The following is a 23723-nucleotide window of genomic DNA, read 5'->3' as shown; positions in this document are numbered from 1 at the left end:
TATGCAATCCCAATAAACAGTCGCCATGAATTTATTGGCTGACAAACCCAACTTGGCCTTCTTTGGCGCCGATTCATTACGAGAAACCCACCACACTCCTGCGAAGTTTCACACGATAGCGTTTGTGGTCGATTGTGAGCGGCACCCAACTTGCGAAAAGCTTTCTCATACCCAAGTGATTATTCAAAATTGAAACCACTGAGCCATATGGCTTCCAAATCCTCTCTCACTCAAATTTTGTAAAGGAGACAACTGACAGATGCCTGTTGACAGGAACAGTGTTTTCTTTTCAGTTAAGAGGCGGAAAATTCAAAATGTCACGGACCTTCGTATAATGACTTTAAAGTGATATAACTCGTAAACTAAGAGATTATTAAAATACAATATGCTGTCATGATTTCGATTTATGCCAGATACACTAACGATCGCGAATGAGACACACTTGAATATCAAAATAAAATGGTCAGTGTGATTATTAGTAGGGTTCTATAAGTCGATTAATTGCAACATTATACTAAAACTATTGCAATTTGGTACACTTGCATTTTTTGTAGTATATGCTAATATAAATAATAAATAAATGTTTATAAATTAAAGCTTTTTTCTACACAACATTCTTCTAACTATTATCGCCTTGATAAATTTCATTTTTATTGCTAAACATTACAAAAGGCGCATCAATAAATGTAGAAACTGTGTATTTTTTACAAGAAATGTTAAAAAGTCGAAAAAAGTCGATTTAACTAAAAAGTCGAAAGTTCGAAAAGTCGACTTTTTAAAAAACGGAAAAAGTCGAAAGTTCGAAAAGTCGACTTTTTAAAAAACGGAAAAAGTCGAAAGGCCGAAAAGTCGACTTTTTGTTTCAGCTATAGAACCCTAATTATTAGATGCAATTACTTTTTTTCGTTAAAGCCACTAAAATTTGATTTGTATTAAAATTTTCGGTCACGTTGGAATTTTCTGTGTAAATGACCATTTACGTAGTGTATAAAATATATTGCACACTGGCAGAATATATAAAGAATAAAGCTTTCAAAGCATTATAAAGATATACATTTGCAACGATTTTAGTCATAGTTTACTTACATTAATACTTCTAGTATAAACTTGACAGCATCACTATAAATGTTCCATTTATTATACCGTTTTGATTAAAAACGGAAGTTTGTCATTCCGATTGTAATTTCCACAATATAATTTTCCGACCCTATAAAGTATATATATTCTGGATCCTTATAGATAGCGTAGTCGATTAAGCAATGTCCGTCTGTCTTTTGAAAACAACTTTCCGAAGCCCCCAAATAACTTACATACGCGATTCATACATCAATATTTACGGAATTCTTCCCGCTCGGCTGCTATTTAAAATCGAGAAAAAATCGGTGCACAAATGGCTGATATATGAGGAAAAAACCAGGGCAACCTCGATTTTTTACCTATATCTGGATTACTAAGTCATTAATACAGACAATATGGATATCTAATGATAGATATTTCAAAGACCTTTGCAACGACGTATATATGAAGAAAAAATATTTTTTAACCCGAATTTTTATTCAGCAAAAGCTCTTTTTCGTTAAATATTAAAAAAAAATATTAAAAAAAAAAAAGAATTCAAAAAAATTTTATTTCCATAAAATAAGTGAAAAAAAAATTCGTTTACATAAAAATATTTAAAATTTTTATATTGAAATATAATTTGGTGAAGGGTATATAAGATTCGGCACAGCCGAATATAGCTCTTTTACTTATTTACTTTAAAATTTAAATATTTATAAAAAAATTTAAGAATATAATTTATTTCCAAACCACTGTGCATAGTATTACTCTCTCATTGAATTATTTATAACAGGACTATTGCAGTTTTTACAACAAAATTCAAATGCTAGCCGATATCATTCTCAGACTACTATAGTTATTTTACAACTACAGTTTCCATTTACCACTCTGGAACATAAAAAAAAATTGCAGAAAACAAATAAAAATTAAACCCAAGTTACAAAATAAAAATATCAGATTTTTTTGTTGAATATTTATTTTAACATTTTTACAATACTGTTTAAATCTCTCTTGTTAAATTGTCAAAGTATTGTTAACAAACGTTTCGTTTATACTTTAACAATGCAGCGTGCAAATATGAAAAAAAAATAAAATAAAAAAAAACAATTCAAAATGAAATACGGAAATGTGTGTCTGTTTGAACAGTTACACAATATCGGCCGGAAATAAACAATTTGTTGTCACTTTTCACTGGTATGTGAATGTAAATGTTGTTAACATTACTACTACTATGTTGTTGGTAAATGTCAGTGACGCCCACGAACACACATAAAGTTATTTGTGTCCACACACATAATTCACATATACATAGATATGCATGTTTGTAAATATTATGACAATTTATTCATAAAATCTCTATTGGAAAAATCTTACCAACTAATTTTAGTGCAACTGAGGGCTTCAATTTTCTTTAGAAAATTATTTGTTGTCCACAACTGATGGTTTCAATTTTCTAATGTCGCGTTCCTGTACTTAAATCATGATTTGTTATCATTACTCCGAGATTGTATGCTGCCATCAAGTGGGAAAACAAACGGTTTTCTATAGAAAATTTAAGCCCTCAATTGAGGGAACAAACAATCTCGGAGTAATGATAACAAACCATGATTTAAGTACCAGAACGCGACATTAGAACATGAACAAACTCAAATGAAAAATTTACAATTCATAGAGCCTTTTTCTGCCTTCTATGGAAAATTATTTGTTGCTCTCTACAATGCTCAATAAACAATTGTAGATTGACAGTAACTTTAGGAATTAGTTGGTCAAATTTTAGAATATTTTGGTTTTGTATTATTTCAATAAACTATACTAACAATTATTGTTTTAGTCAAAATAAAATTTGTTTACACAATTCTATTTTTTTTATTTGAGTATTTTGTTTGTGGTTTAGTTGTTAGTTTTATGTATTTAGAATGCATATATTCATAAACATTCAATACAAACATATACAGAAATATCCCAGCAGCTTCCCGAACTAAATATTTTACCTATCATTTAGAGGGATTTACAATATATGACGTATCTTTTGATCACGATTTTTGTTTTTAATAATTTATATGTCATTTTGAAGGGTATATATCTGTCAATTATTCTCACTTAGTTATTGAACATTATAATGTAAACAACAATTTTTTTTTGATTTTGAAAATGTCGAATTTTGTAACAACAAAGCGTCATATGCGGGAAGTTTTGCTTTACTTCTTTAATTAGAAGAATGTTGTCAAACTCAACAAGGGCTTGCAAAATCATTAGGATCAATCAATCAGCAATTTCAAAAGGTTTGCAAGCAGCAGGATTCATCCAAAAACAGGGAAATTTATTACAGGCGCTGATTCAGGGGGGTAAAAGAACAGAAAAGCTTTAATATGAATATGTAAGAGAGCTATATTTGGCTGTGCCCAATCTTATATACCCTTCACCAAATTATATTTCAAAATACAAATTTTAAATATTTTTCAGTACACAAAATTTTAAATTTAGTTTTTTCAAAATTGTTTTTAAAATTTTTTTTTAATTCTTTTTTTTAAATTTATTTGTGCAAACAAAACCATAACAAACTATTTTTTTTTGGTGAAAAAAAATCGGGTTAAAAAAATATGTTTCCCGATTTTGACCCATTGTAGGTTCAACTTACTATAGCCTTATATACATCGATGCAATGGACTTTGATATATCTATCATTGTAATCCAGATATAGATAAAAAACAAGTAAGAAAGTATTGTCGGTCAAGCCCGACCATATAATACCCTACACCAAGTAAATAAGTAAAAATATTTTTCTTTTAAAACATCAATAATTTATATTCGTGAGTGATTTGCGGAAGTGGGCCTTATATGGGAGCTATGACCAATTATGGACCGATCACCACGAAATTAGGTCGTGTGATTTATGTCTATATGAAAGTTTACTATGTTGAATTTTGTGTATATACCAACATTTTTCAGTGATTTAAGCACGTCAAAGTGATTTTCGGAAGCGGGTCTATATGGGAGCTATGACTAATTACGGACCGATCGTAACAAAATTAGCTGACATGAATTTTGTATATATACAACTTAATTGGAGTGAATTTTGTGTAGATACATATATAAATTAAACATTTATGACCGATAAAGTCCAATTTCGAGAGAACATTTGTATGGGGGCTAGGTGAAATAATGGACCGGTTTCAGCCAGTTTCAATAGACTTCGTCCTTTGGCCGAAAAAATTATATGTACCAAATTTTATCGAAATATCTTCGAAATTGCGACCAGTACTCTGCGCACAAGGTTTACATGGACAGCCAGCCAGGCGGACGGACATCGTTTAATCGACTCAGAAAGTGATTCTAAGTCGATCGATATACTGTAAGGTGGGTGTTAGACCAATATTTTTGGACGTTTCAAACATCTGCACAAACGCATTATACCCTCCCCACTATGGTGGTGTAGGTTATAAATAGTACAAAAATATGCCTTAAGAGAACTTGTGGCCAAAATGACTGGGTTTTTCATGATTTTAAAAGTTCAGGGTTATTAGGACCCCAAGTGCAATTAAGGGTTAATTTCCATTTTTGTGCTGTTATTGTAAATACTAGACTTCATTTTATATTTTTCTTAAGATTCGGCCCAAAAATATATAACATTTCGTTATCTTTCCATTAGAAATTCCAAATATTGAAAAATTTGACCTTTGACCTTCACGATTTAAGTGTTAACGTTTTCCGATTTTATGAACATTTTCAGATTATATTTAAACCTGGACTATAATATTCTGAACAGATCTTATTTAAAATTAATAACAGTAAGGAAATTGGGCTCATTCGCCAAAATATGGCCAAAAATTAGTTTTTCTCGAAAATCGCAAAATTTATATCGCATGTACGGAAAAACTATAGCAGGTATTGACATACTTTTTTCACATTTTTATTTCCTATTATGTTGTTAATCAATCCCCATGTGATGATCAAAAAATTCTAAAATTTGTTTAACAAAATTTTTAAAAATTTGAAAATGGAGTTTTGAAACTGCCGGTAAAATTTTTTTATTTTTTTGTTCATACCTAAGAATAGGTTAACGGTATCCTACGAAGACAAAAACTCATATACAAGTAAATATGGACATATTTTAAGTAAAAATTAGCTTTTATTTTAATATTTATCAAAATATGTTAATTTTTTTCCTACATTTCTTGTTCTAATGGCCTGGCGAATTTTTAATAACTTTAACATTTTTTAACCAATCTCATTAGAACGACAATTATGTACACATTTCGATTCTTTTAAATTAAATTTCCAAAGTAATTTTTGAATGGCAAAATTTTTACAAAAACTGAAAAAATTTAATATTTTCCCCCTGAAAATGCACGACGAGCGGCACGGGTAGCCCTTCTTAGAACAAGCTAAAAAAAATGTTGATAGTATTTGAGGTCATTGCGAAAGTATTCAGCGGTTACCGTTTCAACATTTCAAACATTTAATTCTATGGGACACTCTACTATATGGACTCCGTTATCTATAACGATCCAGAATATATATACTTTGTAGGGTCGCAAATGAAAAATGTAGAAATTACAAACAGACTACTATTTGTTTCGATCGATGCGGAACGTTTTGTCTAGGATACGCTTCATTTTGGAACACAGTAACCGATATTGGTTTGATTCGTTCTTGGCATCAAAAGGTGAGCAGTTCTTTTGGCTTGGAATCCATATGTTCAGATCTTGCCACGTCCGACTACTATTTGTTTCGTTCGATGCAGAACGCTCTATCTGGGATACGCTTTACTTCAGAACATAGTATCGAAAATTGGCTTAATTCGTTCTTGGCCTCAAAAGATAAGCAGTTTTTTTTAACTCGGAATCCATATGTTATCATACAGCTGGGAAAAGGTCGTAGCTATCAATAGCCAATACTTTGAATAAATTTATTTTGTACAAATGTTTCAATTTCGCATTTTTAAGTCATACATCCACCAACATATGCGTGCCTTAAGCATGGGGTCAATTGTCCCTACATAGATTACAAATAGACTTTCTCAGAGCTGGTCGAAAGTGGTCCACGTATTGGATTCACATACCGGTTACATAGAGTCAGTTACCTTACTAGCTACCTAACTAGTCCAATAACTGATTGCTTGTAAACAACCCTTCCACCGCAACTCTCCAATAGATTACTTCTGGAGGGAAAAATAACTACTTTCTAAAGAGCAGTACAAAATAAACGTTTAAAGTGACTACACTTTTGATTACTTAGAGGCACTTAAGTGACAATTGTCTTCATGCTAGATCACATGAGATGTATAAAGTAAGCAATAGTTATTTCCCCGCACTACAAAGCGCACATATGTGTCAAATGACCCAAAATATATCAATTTGAGTCAGCCTACTGATCAGACATTAGGGACAATTACTGTATATAAGGGATATATTGACTTCTTGCTGGGAACTGCAATAAAAAACAAGTAAGAAAGTATGGTCGGTCAAGCCCGACCATATAATTCCCTACACTAAGTAAAAGAGCAAAAACATTTTTCTTTTAAAATTTCAATAATTTATATTTTTGAGTGATTTTCGGAAGTGGGCCTTATATGGGGGCTATGACCAATTATGGACCGATCACCATGAAATTAGGTCGTGTGATTTACGTCTCTATGAAAGTTTACTATGTTGAATTTTGTGAGTATACCAACATTTTTAAGCGATTTATGCACGTTAAAGTGATTTTCGGAAGCGGGTCTATATGGGAGCTATGACTAATTATGGACCGATCGTAACAAAATTTGGTGACATGAATTTCGTATATATAAAACCTATTTGGAGCGCAATTTGTGGAGATACATTTATAAATTAAACATTTATGACCGATAAAGTCCAATTTCGGAAGGGCCAGTTTCAGTAGGCTTGGTCCTTGGGCCGAAAAAATAATATGTACCAAATTTGATCGAAATATCTTCAAAATTGCGACCTGTACTCTAGGCACAAGGTTTACATGGACAGCCAGCCAGCCAGCCAGCCAACCAGACGGACGGACAGACGGACATCTTTTATGCGACTCAGAATGTGATTCTAAGTCGATCAGTATACTTTAAGGTGGGTGTTAGACTAATATTTTTGGGCTTTACAAACATCTGCACAAACGCATAATACAGATCGAGCTCCTTTTCTTCAAAATTGCGACATGTACTCTGCGCACAAGGTTTACATGGACAGCCAGCCAGTTTACTTAGAGACACTAAAGTTACAATTGACTTCAACCTAGATTACCTGGGATGTATAAAGTAACCAGTTGACTTCTCACTACGCAACCAAATGTGTCTGATCATTTAACTGACTCCAAGTTATATATTTTGGGTCATTTGACACGTAGTATGTGCTCCTCGTAGCATAGAGAGAAGTCAACTAGTGAACTGTATATAAGGGATACATTGAGTATTTATAGAACTGCTGGGATATATTGTAGTAAATGCGTGTATGTAAATGTACGATTAAATTTTGTGCAAAATTTTCTAAATATTTACATTTAGTATTTACTAATAGTTACTACCAAAACACAACTACTCATTTATTACTTGATACCCGAATTATTTGCATATTTGTACTGGTATTTAATTGGCGCCAAATACCAACACATATAAGCACACTGACACACACACACGCACTCTTAATGAATAGAATTTTTGTGTGAAATTATGAAAAGCTACATTAAATATTCCTTACTATGCGGGGATTTAAAATCAAATTCAATGGATTCGCTTTAATTTTAGCAACGGATTTTTATAATGATTTCAATGTTTTTATTGTTCGCTATTTAATGCATTTTATAATATCATAAACATTTTAACTATAGCGATTTAAGTTTATTATTTAAATTTTGAATTCATATAATGGAATTATGTTTTTTCCAACTGAACATACACTAGAGTATTACAATGTAAATTGCGAATTTGGCCTAAAATTTAATATGAAATTTGTCAACATGTGTTTAATTTGAAATTTGTATGCAGTAATAACAAAATTCAAAGTATTTTAATGAAAATTAAATTCCCAAAAATATATTTAGTTACATATTTTATAAATAGCAACTCTCTTTACCTCCTACATTACTTTAGAATTTGTGGTTATTGTTTGCAAAAGATTTCATAAACATTTAATTTTATTTAATTTTAAGCTTTAACTTTAACATAAATTTGTGGAATTTTCTATGGTTAATGCTTTCACTTACTAACCTAATTATGGGTTTATTAACTATCCCACCTGACAAAAACAACTTAAACAACAACAAGTTTATTAAGACAATGTAAATAACTACCCAGCAGTTCTTGGTGACTGTTCGGAACTAGTTATTTTAATATTACTTAGGTTGACAACTAGTTACATAAGTAGTCAATTGATAATTTTTGATTACAATTATACTGTCTGATAGCTGGTCCAAAGTGGTCAACGCTTACTAGCTACCTAACTGGTTACTTGATCAGCTATATAACTAGTTATTTAACATGTACGGGTGCTAATTGACCTCAAATAATCAGTTAAAATGAAAATAAACGTTCCTCCTATAACCATCCAATAGATTACTTCTGGTGGGTAAAATAACTACTTTTTAAAGTGTAGTACAAAATAAACGTTTAATTGACTACATTCTAGATTACTTAGAGACACTTAAGTGACAATTGTCTCCACGCTAGATTACATCGAATGTGTAAAGTAACCTATTGACGTGTCAAATGACCCAAAGTATATAAATTGGACTCAGCCAAGATATCAGACATTAGTGTCAATTACTACTTGCTTAACTGCTGGGTATTTATTAGGGTAATCGAATTATTCGATTTTTCTCTTGTTCAAATAAAACGAATAATTCGAATAAGAGATTTTGACTTGTTCGAATAATTCGATTACACGTTTAAAATTAATCGAATTATTCGAATAATTTAATTTTTTTTAAAAAGTAAAGATTGAAAAAGTAAAGATTGAAGTCAGGCAGTGCATGATTGACGCATTTACAAATACGAAAAAAGTTTATTACCATGTTAGACATAGATGTTCAACGATGTTCAAAATCATGTATAAGACGAACTACATGCTTTTCTTGCCACAAAACGTTAGTTTGCAATATTTGTGTTTATCATTCGATTTATTAAATATTTTGCAACACTTACGTACGCGGTTAATAACATCAATAATGTATGAAGGCCATGGCCTTCATCTATTTCAATGTAATCATTATAAATGTCATCCTCAATATCACTTTCGAACACCGTTTCAAAATCACATTCTCCATCACATTCAACTCCACTTTAGTCTATGTTAATATTTTGATTATTAATTGTGATTCTTCTAATATTTCGCCAGCTAAATAACAAATCTTTTATTCCGTACCTTTTATTTTAATTGATTCAAGTCCTAAGTTAAAAATTTTGAAAGATTTGTTTTTAGAATTGTAACTTCTTGCAGTAATATTTATATATTTATAGAAGGAGCTATCGGAACACTCATCTACAGTGATCGAAAGTCCCTTTGTCTTTAGTTATTTGTCGAATTTCAGAAACAATACAATTTTTGTGAGTCATTATTACTTATTTAAATTTGAAGTTATGAAAAATTTTAAGCAATTTAATAAATTTAAATATATATGAACATTTATTCGTTTTATTCGATTATTCTACATAAAATTGTTCGAATTATTCGTTATTCGAAAATGGCCATTTTTAAATTGTTCGAATAATTATTCGTAAGAAATTATTCGATTAATCGAACGATTATTAGTCGAATGAATACACTCAAAATAATTAACAATAAATTACAATTTATTAATTTACAAGGTAACGATTTGAATTTGTTCGTGTATTTAAACCAACTTTTCGAAAGCTCCTCATAACTTACAGACCCTTATGTTGAACTTTTATATTAAAAATACATTTAATTCAATCAGCAAGTTCGATATATCAAAGACTGATGGCGAGATCATAGCATATATACTTATTTAAATGTAAAATTCTCTTTCATCCTACCTTTTCTATCGTCTTCTGGTGATTTTTCAAATATTTTTATACCCTTCACCTTCGTGAGAAGTTTGTCATTCCGTTTGTAATTTCCTGACCCTATAAAGTTTATATATTCTGAATCCTTATAGATAGCGGAGTCGATTAAGCCATGTCCGTCTGTTGAAATCAATTTTCCGAAGACCACAGATATCTTCGGGATCGAAGTCTTCAATAATTCTGTCAGACATGCTTTCGGAAAGTTTCCTATTTAAAATCAGCAAAATCGGTCTACAAATGGCTGAGATATGAGGAAAAAAACCAGGACAACCTCGATTTTTGACCTATATCTGGATTAATATAGACAATATGGTTATCTAATGATAGATATTTCAAAGACCTTTGCAACGACGTATATAAGACCATAGCAAGTTGGACCTCCAATGGGGTCAAATCGGAAAAAATATTTTTTAACCCGAATTTTTTTTTCGCCAAAAAAATAAATAAAAAACAAAAAAAAATTTTAAAATTTAAAAAAAAAAACAAAATTGAAAATTTAAAAAAAAAAAATTTAAATTATATTTAAAATAAAAATTCGAAAAAACTAGAAAAACATTTTTTGTTTACCTAAAAATATTTAAAATTTTTATTTTGAAGTATAATTTGTGAAGGGTATATAAGATTCGGCACAGCCAAATATAGCTCTCTTATTTGTTTTAAAGTAGTTTAAGTGAAAATGTTTTTAACAGAATATTACATATTAAACTTTTCAATACTTTGACTTTTGCTGTTCCCGTTTTTCCTTTAATTTTTTGAATTTTTTACCAACAGAGAACTTTAATAATTCACTTCAATATGTTAATAAACTTTTTTCATTTAATATAGATTAATTTATATTGTTTTAATAAAATGTCTATAAAAATAATTTGCATAAAATGACATTTATTAATTAATATGTTTATAGAGATGTTTGATTTTATTATTATTCATATACATTTTATGCAAAATTATGTTAATAAAAGATTAACAATTTGATGCTGCTAAAAAGGCAATTTTTATTAATATTATGTTAAGTTTCCAATACAATAATTTGTATTAAAATCAATTTGGAAAATAAATCTAAAAATTTTAACTTGCAGAATAGAAATTTAATTAAAAATGGCATAGTAGAAGAGTATTTGAGTACAAATTTTGAAGTCAGACCCAGCGTTACCACATGTCAAGTTTTCCCTTTTTTGTAAGGTTTTTGAGATGCAAAAAGTTTTATTTATCAAACAAAATTTATAACCAATTTCCAGAAAACAAAATAAGTAAAAGTTACATATTGTGCTGTAACGAATCTTATATCTTATACCAATATAATACCAATATAGTCTTCAGTAGGATTTGTAAAATGAACCCATATATTATTCATAGAAAATTTTGGGTGGCGGTTCCCTAATAAGTTGGGTTGCGTTTAGCTCATGTGGAATCATAAAGAATAAATAGTTTTAGAGTTCCAGGAGTGTTCTCCAATCATTTTTGAAGAAAATCGCCAGAAAAAAATTAATTAATTTTTTCATTAATTCTATGCCTAATCCCAATAAATAAGAGAACTATGTTCGACTGTGCCGAATCTTATATAGCCTTCACCAAATTATACTTTAATTTCGTATTATGAATAGTACAAACAGTAATCAAATGAGATCAAAGGTATTATTGTGTAAACAGAACGACATTATCATTTTGACACTCACCATAATATGATATGCGTACAATTTTGACTCGATATCAATATTTTACGATCTTTATATAATTAGTTGCAGACTTATTGATGTCGAATTTTAAACCGATTATGATATTTATAATAGACCAGCTGACCCGACAAACGCTGTCCTGTCCAAATTAAAAAAAATGCTTTGTGAGAAGTGGTTTGAAATGGGTAAAAATAATTAAAAAGAAAAAAAAACGTATTTTTCAATGATAATTTTTATTCATATAGGTTTGATTTACATTTGATTTAAAAATATATACAAAGAATCTTATGGTAATAGAATAAAATATACATAGAACCGTTACTGAGAGACAAAGAACCTAAGTCTGTTGTCAAAAACCTAATGGTGTTTTCTTTTCTTACACAAAATGTTGCCTATATATTGTGTACCATTTATTAAATGTTACCCATACCCTCATAATGTGTTGCATTTTTAACGATCACAATAGAACAAAATCATTACCATTTATGCAATTTTCTTTTATGTAGCTACTAAATATTAAAAAACTATACTTTTTGCTTACAAAAAAAGTGCTGCATTTCTAACCCTTTGATAAAATTGAGGGTGAAACATGTAGCATATATTCAGGGTTTTCGGGTAACATTATTAGAAAAGAACACGACCAAACTACATTTTTTTCAGAAAAGAACACAAAGAAGGGTAAAAGGCAGAATAAATGCAGCATTTATGCCAGAAAAGAAAACACCATAAGTCTTGCAACAACATAATACATGTAAATCAATGTACATATTTTGAGTTTTTATATAAGTAATCGATTTTTGGTCAGAAATATGAGTGATCACAGATCGAGCTCCTTTTCCAGATTAAACGTTAATTGCCCAAGTTACTAACGAATTTTGATATTGTGAGTTTTTATATAAAAAAATCGATTTTTGGCCAGAAATATGAGTGATCACACACTCTAAATAATTTTTATGTAACTTTACTCCATTTATTTTTCATGTAAATTTAAATTTTTTGTATGTAAAAAACATTGATAATATGTAAAGTTACAGTTAAACTGCTTAAAGCTACATATAATACATGTATATATAATGTCAATATTCCCACCCATTTCTATTCAAAAGACATACAATTAATAAACTTATTTTTGAAGGATATTTTATTAAATAGGAACTGTTTTATTAAGATTTAACCCTGAATAAATATTAAAAAATTAAAAGAATATAGACAGAAAACATATAACACAAGTTTTTGGATTACGGAAAATATCAGCCATACCAGATATTTGAAAAATATTGAACTCTTTTACGATGGTACATTCGGATACATTCTGCTTGATCTTACCACTATCGTTGGAAATCTCTTCAATTATTAATGCCATCATCTTGAAACAAATTCAAACCATAATTTCCTTTGGACACGGTACTTTTATACTTTTTGTTGCGATAACTGTAATTTTCGATTTGCATTTGTCCAATTTAAATTCACAACTTCAGCATAAATATTGCAGTAATTACTTGTTCTTTGTTATGGTATTTGCTTCCGATATATAGACACTCTCAGCAATATTTAAATAAATTTCTTAACAATTGAAAATTTTTCTTTGAAGCAATTTTTTAATAATAAATGTTTGACAATAAACGTTTTCAAACTTTTTATTATTGTGAGTTTTTATATAAAAAATCGATTTTTGGCCAGAAATATCAGTGATCACAGATCGAGCTCTTTTTCTTGATTAAACGCTTATTAGCCTAGTTACTAACGATTTAAATATTGTGAGTTTTTATATAAAAAATCGATTTTTGTTCAGAAATATGAGTGATCACAGATCGAGCTTCTTTTCTTGATTAAACGCTTATTGGCCGAGTTATTAGCGAATTTATATATTTTGAGTTTTTATATAAAAATTCGAATTTTGGTCTGAAATATGAGTCTGTGATCACAGATCGTTGTATTTTGCAGATGTATTTAATAAGTGGACGTGGACAATTTGTATTTCTGTAAAAAAATTTGCGGAATATTGCGAACATTAAAAAAAATAGCCAAATCGGTCCAGGCGTCCTGCTATTTTAGATATATCGAACAAAAATTGGCGTGGTCAATTTTTCTTTCAGTAAAAACATAAATTGGATTACTATGAACATTTAAACAAAAAATTAGCCAAATCGGTGCAGCCGGTTTCCGATTTTGGATAAATCGAAAAAAGTGGGCGTGGTGAATTTTTCATTCCGTAAAAACCTATGTTGGACTATGATCAACTAATGCCAACGAACAACATTTGATTGATTGATAGATAGATTATGTATATTTAATTTATTTTTGGAAGTGGACCTAATATGGAGGCTATCAAATCAAATATGGACCGATATTCACAAAATCCAGCTGTTTGATTTTTGCATAAACAATTTTACTTATCTGTGTAAAATTTTGTTTCGAAATCTGTATTTGTAAGATATTTATGTTTTTCGGAAGTGAGCCTTATATGGGAGCTATGGCTAATTATGAACCGATCTTCACAAAATTTGTTGTGGTGACTTTTATATATTGTATATAAGGATTATTATGTCGAATTTTAACCTGGCTATTTATGTGATTTAGAATATGGAGTATATATATAGCAGTATGGATACTGCTATTATATAGGCATTTTCCGTTAAGTAATTTTTTTAGGGGCTGGAAGTAATCATGACCCAAATCATTCCATTTTCAACACAGCTTGTCCTTTTATCAAAAAAAAAACAATTTCCTGATATTATCTTTTGAGAAATATAAACTTTTTTGGAGGTTGTCTCACATTTTGGCCCATAACTCTGGGTCTACTTGAAATATTTCTGATTTACGGAATTTCATCCCCTATGTCCTTTCCGCGTGGCCCTATCTTGCCAACAAGAGACGGACAGACATAGGTAGATTATCTTAGAATTTTATAAGGACTTTTTGGTTTTACGACAAATATTTCGATATGTTACAAACGGAATTACAAAATCAACCCATCTTTTTGGTGCTGGATATAAAAATTCAGATCTGAACTTGAGTTTTAAAAGATACTTGTATTAGAACCACCCTTTACTTATGTATAATTGTATGTATGTATGTGAGAAAACTTTAACCATAAACCTAACTCTTAAATTATGCTTTAAGCTTTTATTAAAAACATACTCCAAGTAAATAGATATCACTCTGATGAAACTAAACATGTACAGTTTGTGTCACAAAACACATTACACAGAGATTGTCTAATTAATTTAAATTTGCATAAAGTAACTTTTCTTTTTTTGTTTGCCTCTTGTATGAGGGGGTTGGGTTGGCTTTGCTGGTTATTTGTTTGTTGTTGTCTGACTTCCTTTAGTAAAGTTCCATCTCGAATTGTGAACATTTTGAGGCACCACTCTGTTTGCACTTCCAATCTTCAATGATAACAAACGGTTTATGAGGATGTTCACAATTGTAAGCACTCATTAGGCATTCTCCTTGAAATTCCTGCTTACACTGGCCATTGGTGGCGCAAAGTGTTATATCCGATTGTGAACAACTGAAAGCACATTTATGAGGTGGCAGGGCGGTGGGTATGTGCACAATTTTGCCATAGGTTAAGCAGGCAAAGGCTAAAAATATTGTTGTAGAAGGTAAAGACATATTTGAAATTTTTAGTTTTCTAAACTTACTGAGTAAAGCTAAGAGTATTAGGTATTTCATGTTTTTTGTTTTTGAAAAATTTCCAATGAACTTTATGTTAAGTTTAGTAGGTTACTGTTTAAATTCTTAAGGAAAACTGGTTTATTTATAAGAAAAAGTTTGGAAAAATTTTACATGGAATTTTTTTTAAATTAAGAATCAGAGGAAATATTTGACAATTATTGCATAATTTCTATAAATGTTTATTGATACGTTTAATAAAATATTTTTATTAATGCCAGACATCTTAAGCAATTATTGTAATTTTAAACACCTGTATATTTTTAAGAATTTTAAATTTAAACACAGGTATTTGGGAATTTGTTGCATTTTACAATAACCGGTTTTATAACAGTTTTAAAGAACATTCAAACGGTTTAGGTATTTTAATATTATATTTGATTTCTTTTTTTTTTTTGTTAATTAGCATACGATGTCAATAACAACAAGTTGGGGAGGTATATTCGTTTAAGCAGAATCTTAGATGCCCTTCACTTTAAAACAAAATTGTCGTGAAAAAATATTTGTTTGGGAGAAACAAAATTTTGAATGAAAACCATTTTTTTCGATTTTAATATAAAAAATTAATTTCAAAATTTTTTAAATTTTCAAAATTTTTGTTTAAACGAAATTTGCTAAACTAAAAACATGATTTTAGATGATGAGGATTGGAAATGCAAATTGTATCTGTTGTATCAATTATGGGCTAGCACACAGTGGTTTAAGTTTTTAATTTGGTCTCGGCTTAACCGACTCTTAGGCATTCGGCACAGGTCTCTGTTACGATAACACAATAAACATAGCATACAGAGTAGTATTATTTTAGGACATATGTTCTTAAACATTTTGGCTCATTTTGGGTTTTTTGAAATGTGTTTTGTTTGGTAATACCGTAGTCGGTAATGCAGTGACAGTGGTTTATGATTTAAAAATACGGGATTTACAATATATGGCGTATCTTTTGAACGCGGTTTTTGTTTTTAATAACTCATATGTGATTTTGAAGGTTACATATCTGTCTCTTATTCGCATTTAGTTATTCAACATTATAGTGTAAATAACAAAGTTTTTTTTGCTTCGAAAATTAAACAGAAGTGCTGATTTTGACACGGAAGACAAAAAATCAACATTTTAAATTAACCGGTTCGCAAAAAAACCGAGATTTCGAAGACAAACCGGTTTTTCGGTTAACCGGTTATCCTGTTTATAAACACTAATAAAAACATAAAATTGTTATATGTTATTAAAGAAAGTTTTTTTAATAAAAAAAAGTTAAGTCAACTTTTTGCCCAAAAACAGCAAAATTCTACTATTTTTTTAATTATTTTTGGATTCATAATTGATATTGCTCTGAAATCTTTTGTATATTATTAGTAATTTAGTAACAAAAAAAATCGAGTCCATTCGGTTCAAAAGTACGACTTATATTTTAAAAAAAGGAGACCAAGGTATGGCAAAATTTTAATTTTGAAATGCCTATAAATCGGAAATTAAAATATACTAGTTGACCGCCCCGGCTTCGCCCGGTAGCATTTACTAATGTTAGTTCTTCAAGTTTCTCCAACCCACATACACTAGCCTGTTCTTATTTATTTGCAAATAAAATATCTAAATTTGTACTGCATACTTTAGGGAGCTTTTTTGTTACAGTTGACTGGACACAAAATTTCCGAGTTTTATCCGGAATTTTTGAATTTTTTTTCTTTACAAACTATCTCCTGAAAATTTCAAATCGAATAAAAAAAAATCAACCAAATCGTTCCAGATTCTGCTCCACTGTACATACGAGTTGAAGCCGAGAGACCTTGAAAGACTATTTTGCGTGTCTGAAATGCTGCTTGAACGCTATAAAAGAAAATCATTTTTGCAAAAGTGTCCTCTCTAATATGAACTACTGAAATCTGGACAACTTATTCGTTTGAAGCGAGTATTTGCCAAAAACTCCCAGAATATGGGAGAAGACATGAAACCGTAATATTCCATCATGACAACGGTCACATTATTAAATACCTGTTAACAATGATTTAGAATGATTGTCCAGATCTTGCCCCATCCGCCTAAGCTTCACTTTGAAACAGAGTATCCGTTGTTGGCTTGATTCGTCCTTGGACTCAAAATAAAAACAGTTTGCTCGGAATCCATATGTTGCCAGAAAGATGGGAAAAGGTCATTGCTAAGAATGGCCAACACTTTTGATAAATTTATATTTTACAAATGTTTCAAAATAAAAGCTAAAGTCCAATATATTACAAACCGGCTACATCCAGCTTATTTCCTGGATGTTATTGATTTTGACTATATAATTTTGACTAGTAGAAAAGATAAGATTGCATTAATGGTCTGTAACTGCTGCTTGCAACATTCATTTACATTAAATAGAATTATAAACATTTCCAGTGCTCGAAACTTCTACTTATCAACAATGTTGATAACATGCTGTTATTAACATTGTTTGTAAGTATAACAACATTAACTGTTAAAGCTGCCAAGATTAACATGGCTTCTAAAAGCTCGGGAAATGGAAAGCTCGTCCATTAGATTAAGATAATACATTAAACTACTAGAATATGGCACTGTGTATATAAATAGTAGCAGCGGATTGCATTCCAGTCAGTTTATCATCGGCTCTGTTAGAATTAACATAAACTGCATTCTACTACCTTATAAAGTGCGTAATTTAATATAGTAAAAAGTTGTTACAATTTTAAACTATTAAACTGCTTTTATTTGCAATCAAAAGAATCTGGTTCATTTAAAGGAAATAAACCACGGTTTTTGAAATGTAAAAACGTGTAGGAAATTGTTTCTTCTCTTCAAAATATTTTTTAAATTTTAGACCTTAAGACCATCCAAATCCAACCGAATTTTATATACCCTTCGCCAAATTATACTTCAAAATAAAAATTTTAAATATTTTTAGGTAAACAAAATTTTTTTTTAATTTATTGGAAAAAAAATTTTTTCGAATTGTTTTTTTAAATTTAAATTTTCTTTTTAAATTTAAAAAAAAAATTTTTTATTTTTTTTTAATATTTAGCGAAAAAAAACTTTTGGTGGAAAAAATTCGGCTTACAAATTTTTTTTCCGATTTTGACACATTGTATTTCCAACTACACGTCGTTGCAAAGGTCTTTGAAATATCTATCATTAGATATCCATATTGTATATATTAATGACTTAGTAATCCAGATATAGGTCAAAAATAGGTAAAAAATCGAGGTTGTCCCGGTTTTTTTTTAATAGCAACCGAGCCGGAAGAATTCCGGAGATATTGATGTATGAATCGTGTATATAAGTTATTTGGGGGCTTAAGAAAGTTGATTTCAACAGACAGACAGACGGACATGGCTTAATCGACTCCGCTTGTCGATTAAGCCATGTCCTTTAAAAGCGTGTCTTTAAAAAAACCGGTTTTGATTATTGTCTTTTCGGTTTTTGTCTTCAAAAAAAACCGGTTTATATTACATTTTTATTTAATATGAAAAAGGTCTCCTTAAATTTATTTTTATTTGTGGACGCTAATAGGAAATGTGTTAAGAATTGTATACTAAAGTTTACGAAATTTAGCAATTTTGAATTCTTAAGGCTCTATCTTTATGCAGTTATTTTATATCTTTTATGAAATATTGTCAAATGCTATAATTTTCAATCAAATAAATCAATATTTTTAAAAATGGTATCAAAGTTTTTCATTAATATGTTTGAATGAGTTTTAGAAAATATATATCATTAAAACCGGTTAACCGTCTTACAAAAACCGGTTTGTCAAAAAACCGAAAAGTTAAAAAAACCGAAGCCGGTGGAGTTTACAAAGATTGAAAACCCGGTTTACCGGTTTTCGGTTTTGGATACTCTAGTCGGAAAATTATATTGTGTTACAAACGGAATGACAAACTTATATATACCCTTCTCACGAAGATCAGGGGTATTAAAATGGAAAATAAGAGACCCCTAATATACACTATATGATGTATCAAATAAAAATTGTAAAAATTACCAACAGAATAACAAACTTATATGTATATACCCTTAACATTCATGATGAAGGGTACAACAAGGAAAAATGTATTTTTGGAGAAACTTTAAAGAATAAAATGAAACATGAAAATTTACATAATTACTAACAACAAAGGGTATAAAAATGTTGCCAAAAACCCCAAAACAATAGTCTTTTGTAAAGTCTTGACAAGATTACAACATGCGAATTTGTATAGTATTAGGTAAGTTTTCTTAAACTCGAATAAACCTCGAAATATATTCTTTAATTAAATAAACTATTTCAGCTCTTCTATGCTGCTGCTATGCAGCCGAGCAAAACACTCAAGCTCCCCAACTGCCACCGCAACATATTAAGGATTTTGTGGAGCAACATATCAAACATGTTAAACAACAAATACCTTTAGTGCAGCAACAAATTAAAGAAGGAACTCTCAAAGTAGAAATTAAACAACCCAATATAAATGGCCAACAAGTACCGCAGGATATCAAGGAATTCATTAAGGCACACATCACACAAGTCTTGCAACATGTTGCCAAACAGAAGCAAGAAAAACAGTTACACATACCATTGGTTTCTACACCCGCTCTGGGTGTACCACCTTTTGTGGTTGAAAAAATTAAAAAACTACAAGAACATGTTAAACAGATAATGGAACAGGCTGAAACTCATATTCCACAAGTCATAAACCAGCAAATTGCCCAAAGAAAGCAAATAAAAGATGAAGTAGAAGGGAAAAAAGTTGTTCCTTCTGTAGAAATTCCCGACAAAGTAAAGCAGGTTGTTCAACAAGTTCATGAACATGTGCCACAGGTTATTGCTCATCATTTAAAAACCAGAGCAACCAATGAAAATGTTCAGCAACATGTACCTCAAGTGGTACAGCAACATGTTGCTACCAAACCTGTAGTTCCTTCTCTAGTCGAAGAAATTGTTAAACAAGTTCACACACATGTTCCTCAAGTAATTAGCCATCATCATGCTCAGGTTCAAAAAAGAGAAGTACAAGATAAACCTCAAGTTCCCGGTCACATTCAAGGTATTGTGGAACAAGTTCATCAACATGTACCCCAAGTTATACAACAACATGTTAATCAGGTACAAAAAAAAGTCGGACAAGAAATAGTCATACCTGCCAACGTTCAAGGTATAGTGGAGCAAGTTCATCAACATGTACCTCAAGTTATACAGCAACATGTTAATCAAATGCAAAAGAAAGCGGCTCAAGAAATTGTAATACCTGCTAAAGTTCAAGGTATAGTGGAGCAAGTTCATCAACATGTACCCCAAGTTATTCAACAACATGTCTCTCAAGTCCAAAAGAAGGAAGTGCAAGCACAGCCTACAGCACCTGCACATATCCAAGGCATTGTTCAACAAATCCATCAACATGTACCCCAAGTTATTCAACAACATGTCTCTCAAGTCCAAAAGAAGGAAATACAAGCACAACCAACAGCACCTGCTCATATCCAAGGCATTGTTCAACAAATTCATCAACATGTACCCCAAGTTGTAAGTCAACATGTTGCAGCGGTCCAAAAGAAAGCCGCTCAAGAGAAACCTGTTGCACCTCCCCATATCCAAGGCATTGTACAACAAATTCATCAACATGTACCTCAAGTAATTCAGCAACATGTTGCTCAGATGCAAAAGAAATCAGTAGATCCTGCACCAGCTGTAGCACAAGCCATTAATACCCATGTTGTTTTGAAACACAATGCCAAAGTACCCACAGATATACAATCCATTACTACCCATATTCGTAAAAATGTAGCTCAAGTTGGGCAACAAGCTGACAAGCAGCAAAAAGATAATGTTGTTAAAAATCTCAATGTTGAACCATCTCATGTACAACAGGTCCAAAATCAGAATCATGTTGTTCCTGTAAGATCATTGTAAGTCAAGAGTCCACTGCATGTAAAACATATTGGCAACAAATTAAAAGCATCACAAACCCATAATAACAATCACATAAAAATTAAGAACAACTTTGAAAAAATACATATTTGAACTCATAAAATAAATGTATTCGAACACATTTTCCACTTCATTATATCATATATGCCCATTCGAAACATTTCAATCATTAATGTCATGCTCATACCTACACAACGAATTGAAATAATAAATTACTTGATTATAAATACATTTTTGTACACTTTGAATATTACTAATCTCTTATTGCAAATTTTTCGATCAATTTGAGGGCATGACCACCGAAATCGTGACCCCTTTAGACTTTTTCTTATGGGATTGTCTTAAGGCGCTTCTTACTTCTTGGTAGCACCCTTGTTGATGTCTTGAGCCTTCGATTCGCAAATGCGTTAAAGCTTGTCCTTCTTTATTTTGACGGACGGTACCATCTTCCTAAATGTCAACAGTGTGCATCTTTGAGTTTGGCATAACGCATAGTCGAAATCATTCAAATGGGAACGTTTACAAACATTTTCAGACTTGGTGAAGCAGGGACTGACTGAACTGAATCATTCAGAAATAGGAGTTTTTCTTTTTTTTAACGTTTATTATAATACTAGCTTGACCCGGTGCGCTCCGCTACACCTGTCGAAGTAAAATAAAAAAAATGTGAAAAGATTTTATGAGGAAATAAATTAATATAATTAATACGGGAATTTCTTGTTTGTGATTAATTGCGTACTATGCCGTTGAAGGTATAAAAAATATCCTGTGATTTTAAAAAATCTTGAAGCTTTTTTTAAGACATTCGCCTATTTTTAGTCAGACTCCTTATAATGATATGAAAGCTATTAAATAGTTAAAGTAATGCTTCAAATGAGTTCTTTTGTTACCATTGTAGATAAAATATATAAATATTCGAATATCAAGTGAATCTAATTGTAAGAGTCTTTAAACTTTGTGTAAATTACGTTGATGCCAGTGTCCTGTTATGCCAGAAATTAAGAAGGGGTGGCACACCCCTTGTTCCAATCCATCACATTTTTGTATAAACTTCATGTACTGATAAGAAATTGATTCGTATAAAGTTTGAAGGCTGTCGCAATAATAGTTCTGCATATATTCAAAAATACGATATACTTTGCATGGGAAGTTCAACGCCCACTTATCCACTCCCGCCCATTTTCAGCTATTCTATGTAAAATGATAAGAGAGCTATTCGGACAAAGTTGGAAGAATCTAGTAATTATAGATCTCAAGATATTTAGTATGGGAGGTGACTCACCCCGAGTTCCGATCCTTCATATTTTTATACCCTTCACCTTCGTGAGAAGGGTATATATGTATAAGTTTGTTATTCCGTTTGTAATTTCTACATTTTTCATTTCCGACCCTATAAAGTATATATATTCTGGATCCTTATAGATAGCGGAGTCGATTAAGCCATGTCCGTCTGTCTGTTGAAATCAGTTTTCTGAAGACCCCAGATATCTTCGGGATCCAAATCTTCAATAATTCTGTCAGACATGCTTTCGAGAATTTCAGCAAAATCGGTCCACAAATGGCTGAGATATGAGGAAAAAACCAAGACAACCTCGATTTTTGACCTATTTTTGACCTATATCTGGATTACTAAGACATTAATATAGACATCTAATGATAGATATTTCAAATACATTTGCAACGACGTACATAAGACCATAGTAAGTTGGACCTACAATGGGTCAAAATCGGGAACAAAATTTTTAACCCGAATTTTTTTTTTCAAAAAAAAAATTTTTAAATTTAAAAAAAAAAATTTTAAATTTAAAAAAAAAAATTTAAAATAGCAATCGAAAAATTTTTTTTCCAAAAAATGAAAAAAACAACTAAAAAAAAATTAAATTTTGTTTACCTAAAGGGAGGTATCACACCCGCTGTTCCGATCCGTCCCATTTTTAGTTAAACTTCAAACAGTGATACGAAATTGATTCGTATAAAGTTTGATGATAGTCACAATTTTAGTTCTGCAGATATTCGAAAATAACTATTTACTTTATATGGGTGGTACAAATTTTGCCCTCTTTTGTCCCTTTGTGGTCCAAGTTAAGAAAAACTATATAGTCTATTATTGCTTCCAAGCAAAGGAATATCTATGTTCCAAATTTCAATCAAATCGGTGCAGCCGTTTACTCTTGATTGTTTAAGAACTAAATGTACCAATTTTACCGGTTTTCCCCTTTAAATCTCTTTCTGGTCCAAGCATTAAAAAAAGATATAGCCTATTGACGCTTCCAAGTAAGGATCTATCTATGTTCCAAATTTCAATAAAATCGGTTCAGCCGTTTAGGCGTGATGCTCAAACAAACAAACAAACCAACAAACCTTTAATGTCTAGCTAGGCCTTACAATT

General features: G+C 30.6%; 1 protein-coding gene and 1 long non-coding RNA gene across 2 annotated transcripts; one reads left to right on the top strand and one right to left on the bottom strand.

Annotated features, from left to right (window-relative positions):
- Window positions 1–14864: 14864 nt before the first annotated feature.
- On the bottom strand, window positions 14865–15485 carry LOC135957290 (uncharacterized). Its single transcript, XR_010576400.1, has 2 exons — window positions 15408–15485; window positions 14865–15347 (listed from the first exon to the last, which is right to left on the bottom strand). It is a non-coding gene; the product is annotated as an uncharacterized LOC135957290 (long non-coding RNA).
- A 4130-nt stretch (window positions 15486–19615) lies between these two features.
- Window positions 19616–21565, top strand: LOC135958450 (putative mediator of RNA polymerase II transcription subunit 12). The gene is made up of 2 exons (XM_065509354.1): window positions 19616–19637; window positions 19689–21565. Exons 1-2 carry the CDS (start codon window positions 19616–19618, stop codon window positions 21314–21316), a joined length of 1650 nt encoding a protein of 549 aa, XP_065365426.1. The 3' UTR covers window positions 21317–21565.
- Window positions 21566–23723: the final 2158 nt, after the last annotated feature.

Source organism: Calliphora vicina, chromosome 4 (assembly GCF_958450345.1).
Source record: "Calliphora vicina chromosome 4, idCalVici1.1, whole genome shotgun sequence".
NCBI classification, from domain to species: Eukaryota; Metazoa; Arthropoda; class Insecta; order Diptera; family Calliphoridae; genus Calliphora; species Calliphora vicina.
This window is presented reverse-complemented; position numbering and strand designations above follow the sequence as displayed.